This window comes from Salvia hispanica, chromosome 6 (assembly GCF_023119035.1).
Source record: "Salvia hispanica cultivar TCC Black 2014 chromosome 6, UniMelb_Shisp_WGS_1.0, whole genome shotgun sequence".
Classification (NCBI taxonomy): Eukaryota; Viridiplantae; Streptophyta; class Magnoliopsida; order Lamiales; family Lamiaceae; genus Salvia; species Salvia hispanica.
The window spans coordinates 34667304-34671749 of NC_062970.1; the positions used below are offsets into that span (position 1 = coordinate 34667304).

Consider the following 4446-nt stretch of genomic DNA (forward strand, 5'->3'; position numbering starts at 1 on the left):
TTCAGTTTGAATGAGCACGAGCTTTGCCCTTATATTTTCAGACATGCCGATTGGCGACAACTTTTGTTACTCATCATTTGTACGAGTGATATTTCGACTTCACAAGCCCAATCGCATTGTCATTCTAAAGTTGTATGTCTTCGAAACCTTCAAACTAAGCTCGTTTTCCCAGACTTTGTCCTCAACGAGTGACGCATTCTTCTTGGAACTTCCGTCAACTCTGGTTGTTTTGCAAACACGTGTGTGGCAAGTTCCTTCTTGCAAGAATGAAATTTTCTCATATTCAATTCCACAACATGATTGTTCCGTCTGGGAAATTTCTTTTGGAAAACTTGAGAATTCTCCAATAGGATTCCAATTTCACTAGCTTTAACATTATTGGAGAAAAGTCAGCACGATTTCATGGCAGTTGCCTACATTTCTATGCCTGATTCTTCTAGACCTTAACGTGGCTTAGCCACAATCCATTGTTATCAAGATCTTTTCGAATCAGAATGGCAGAATTGACCATTTCATTTGACGCCTATTGTGAGAATTTAAAGTTAAATCCGTTCCAAGACATGTTTCATTTCTTTCAAGAAATTTTCAGCTCTATGGTTTCCCTAAGACCTTTTAACCCATGTAATTCTGAGGGACGTGATAAGTTCAATTGAACTTAGTCCCAGTTTCCTTGTAAACCGATCATTGCGAGTTGGCAATTTTAAATTCACAGAGATGTTATTCTTGCCACCTTGAGTAATTTGAGTACTCTCCCAAGACAGTGATTTATTTTCAGTATTTCATCGATCTAAAATCTGTATCATCCAAGTTAAGGCTGTTTGACTAAATTCCTAATGCAAGACTCTCATCGAAGGCAAAGCCTTGATCCTTAAGTATATAGCTATGAGAAATAAGTCATGATGGACAGACTTGAGTAATGATGATACACCCTGGTCGAGGACAAGTAATGATGTATTGATCTGACAGTTCTTATAGAAATTCGCTGGCTTGGAAAAGTTGTGTTCGTTTCTATGATTCAGTTGTTATGATTCGCCCTCAAAATTTTGATAGTACTTAATTAGTAATTGCGCAAAATATCAGGATGCCTCCAAGGAAAGCTGGCAGGCAGCGAGGCCAAGGACGTAGGAGAGGCCAAGGACAAGGCCGAGGGGAACTCCCTATCTTTGAGGAGGGAGTGCAAGGAGATTGGTATGGGGTAACACCACCCCCATCACCTGTTCTACCGCCTTCACCACCCCCACCACCACCCCAGCCACAGGACCGTAGGGTCGAAGAGATGTTTCTAAGACAGAACCCACCAGTGTTTAATGGGTTAGGAGACCCAACCGTTGCTGAAACTTGGATACGCGCACTGGAACACATATTCAACTTCCTGCACTGCACAGACCAAGAACGCCTATCTTGCGTAACTTTTCAACTAATTGGACCTGCTGACTTCTGGTGGGAAGCAAGAAAAAAGACCATGACTCCAGAGCAACTCAGGGAGATGACTTGGGGGGAATTTAGAACTGAAGTCTATGACAAATACATCCCTAAGAGCTACCGGAAGAGGAGGGAGGTAGAGTTCTACCATCTGGAACAAGGACAAATGTCAGTGACGGACTATGATCGGATGTTCTGTGAGATGGCTCGGTATGCACCAGACCAGGTGGACACCGACCAAAAGATGGCTGAGAAATTCTGTATCGGTCTGAGGTGCGAGATAAGGATGACTCTGGCTAGTCATGGAGGACTGTCTTACACTGAAGCTCTGGGACGGGCACTAGACATTGAGGCAGCTATGCTGGGAGATAAAACCACGCCAGTTGTGAACCCTACTCCACCCCCAACTCAGTCCCAAGCATCCAGGGACAAGAGGAAGTGGGAAGAACCACGAGCCCAACCTGAGCCTAAGAGGGGAGGGTATGGACCAATCAAGCCACAAAGAGGTGGATATCAAGCTACCCATGGATCATTCGAAGGAAACACACCGAAGCCCGCTCCATGCCCCAATTGCAACAAACCACATCGCGGCACCTGCAAGTTAGGGACGAATGTCTGTTTCAGCTGCGGAACTACTGGCACTTGTTAAAGGTTGCCCATACAAAGCACCAAAGACGAGAGTAAAATCTTATCCGTTAGCTCAACCCCCTCAACTACGCGCAATGAATGTCCGACCTGGAGCAAATTCCCAACAACCACCTAAGAATCAGCAGCAAGGGAAGGAACGTTAACCGGAGCCTTTCGAGTAGAGCTGAGCAAATTTCGGGACGAAATTTATTTTAAGGAGGGTGGAATGTAACGCCCCAGAATTTCGTTCCTTTCTTTCGAGATAAATCGGATTTATTAGCCTATCTAATTTCGTTTAGAAGTGGTGTAATCGTACTTCCCTCGATGTATTTTCGACTTTGGAGTAATTTAAGTATCTTCGTTGGAGGAAATAAAATGCAAGGAAAATTTAAGTTTCAAGAATAAAAGTGGAGAAAATACTTTTATTAGAGAAATGTGGATACACCGTGAAGAAATAGAAATACATGGATGATGGAAATAGTACATGCCTGCAAGTGTGATAAAATCAACATGCACCTATTCTACACTATCTATCCTACTTCTTAATTCTCAAGTTTGGAAGCAAACTAAATTGGGGATAGAACCAAATGAGCTCAAGAGGAGCATCTTCTTTCTTTCCCTCTCATTCTTATTCTCGATTTTGCTCCCCTCCACAAGCTCCAAGAATGCCTCCATGTACCTACAAAGTTTACACCAAATTGGGGGTTAGAAAGTTACACACAAGTAAAGAGGGAGGGAAGCACAAGCTAAATAAGAGATGGAGCAAGTAGGTGAATAGTGCAGCTAGAAGAGCTACAAGATAGAGCATGAGGTAAGCCAATTTTGTCACCACTTCATCTAACATCAAAAGAGATTCAAGACAAAGAAGGCATAGGAGAAAGAGCTCCTACACAAGCCCAAAGTAGAAGATGAGTCAAACTCTCATCTCCCCGTCGATCAAGGCCGAGAAATTAGCCAAGAAGATCAGCCACAATCACCAAAACGGCAAGAATCTCACAATCATCAAGCTCGAAAGAGAAAGAGCTAGCAACCCCAAAATAGGAGCCTTTGCTTCCAAGTCTCAAACATAGATTCCAATAGCTTAGCACTATATAGGAGCCATCTCCCTTCACCTCCGCCACCCCACTACTCGACACCGCCAACTACACTCGACACCAAGCGCGGGGCGGCGAAGAGGAGAGGAAGGAGTGGCGAGCGGCAAGGGCGAAAACCGCCACCACCGATACAAGTTCAGCAAGTGAGGTAAACAACCTCAACACCAACACTCTTCGCATCATGTAGAACAACAAGTAGATAGCACAAGAACTTAGAATTTCCATAAGATTCTCACAACCAAGTATGGAACAATAGCAGAAACCTCAAGATCTCCCACAGTAAGCATGTGTAAGAATAGAGACTCAATACAGTAAGCTAAGTGCCCCAATTGAAAAAAAAATCAGAACTTTAATACCATAGCCAAAGACCAATTCCAGTGAGCACTCAAAAAGGATGGATCATGGAATTTAAATACTCCAACAAGAACATAGAAATACCATCAATCTCCAATCTACTAGAATTTAAGGAAATTGAGTAAAGGAGAAAATGGGAGGTGACTTAGCTTAGGCGGAGGGGCTGCCGGGTACTAATTAGCGTGCTACGCTATTTATTTTCAAAGGATAAACTGCTCAAGGGCAAGTGAGGCCAACGCAAATAATTGAATTAAGGAATAAGCATACCAGGTGGGCTTTCTTTTAATATCCAGCACACTAGTGTGGATATAAAGCAAATACATTTGAAGTTATGAAAAATCATCTTTTCTCAAAATGGAGCTATGTTTCTTTTCAAAATTATTGTCATGCCATAAATGTTTTTTTTTTATAAATGAGATTGAATGTCATGGAATTGAATGTCATGGAATGGAATGGATTTATGAACGGAATGGATTCACGAATGGAATGGATTCACGAATGGAATGGATTTATAGATGGAATGGATTCACGAATGGAATGGATTCACGAATGGAATGGATTTATAGATGGAATGGATTCACGAATGGAATGGATTTATGAATGAATGGAATGGATTTATGAATGAATGATGAATGATGAAAGAACCTAGTCTGTAGTCGAACTTTTAGCTCACAAAAGAACTTAGTAAGCTCGGGCCTTTTAAGAAAACCCCTGTGTGTTACTGTGATGGTTTGACAACTATATAATGTATGTTTTGTTTTCGGCACGTGTCCACTGAGTACTTCTGTACTCAGCCCTGCATGTATTTATAAATGTGCAGGTTGAACGTCAAGAGGATGGAGTGATGATCGGAGTCGATGTTATCAAGTTGATCTCCCAACGATTCGTGTCTTCATACACGAAGTCGTTTAGCAAGGACTTATTCCGCTGTGCTCTTAGAATTATAGAA

The 4446-nt window shown here is 42.2% G+C and overlaps 1 protein-coding gene and 1 long non-coding RNA gene across 2 annotated transcripts; one reads left to right on the forward strand and one right to left on the reverse strand.

Moving 5' to 3' along the window:
* The first annotated feature begins 1081 nt into the window (after positions 1-1081).
* Positions 1082-2071, forward strand: LOC125195199. Its single transcript, XM_048093384.1, has one exon. The coding sequence runs from the start codon at positions 1082-1084 to the stop codon at positions 2069-2071; it is 990 nt and encodes a 329-aa protein (XP_047949341.1).
* Positions 2072-2451: 380 nt separating this feature from the next.
* Positions 2452-3660, reverse strand: LOC125196480. Its single transcript, XR_007171896.1, has 2 exons — positions 2940-3660; positions 2452-2728 (listed from the first exon to the last, which is right to left on the reverse strand). It is a non-coding gene; the product is annotated as an uncharacterized LOC125196480 (long non-coding RNA).
* Between the last annotated feature and the right edge of the window lie 786 nt (positions 3661-4446).

Excerpts from the sequence above, each read along its gene's own strand:
- LOC125195199 (XM_048093384.1), top strand. The coding sequence starts at position 1,082 with ATGCCTCCAAGGAAAGCTGGCAGGCAGCGAGGCCAAGGACGTAGGAGA.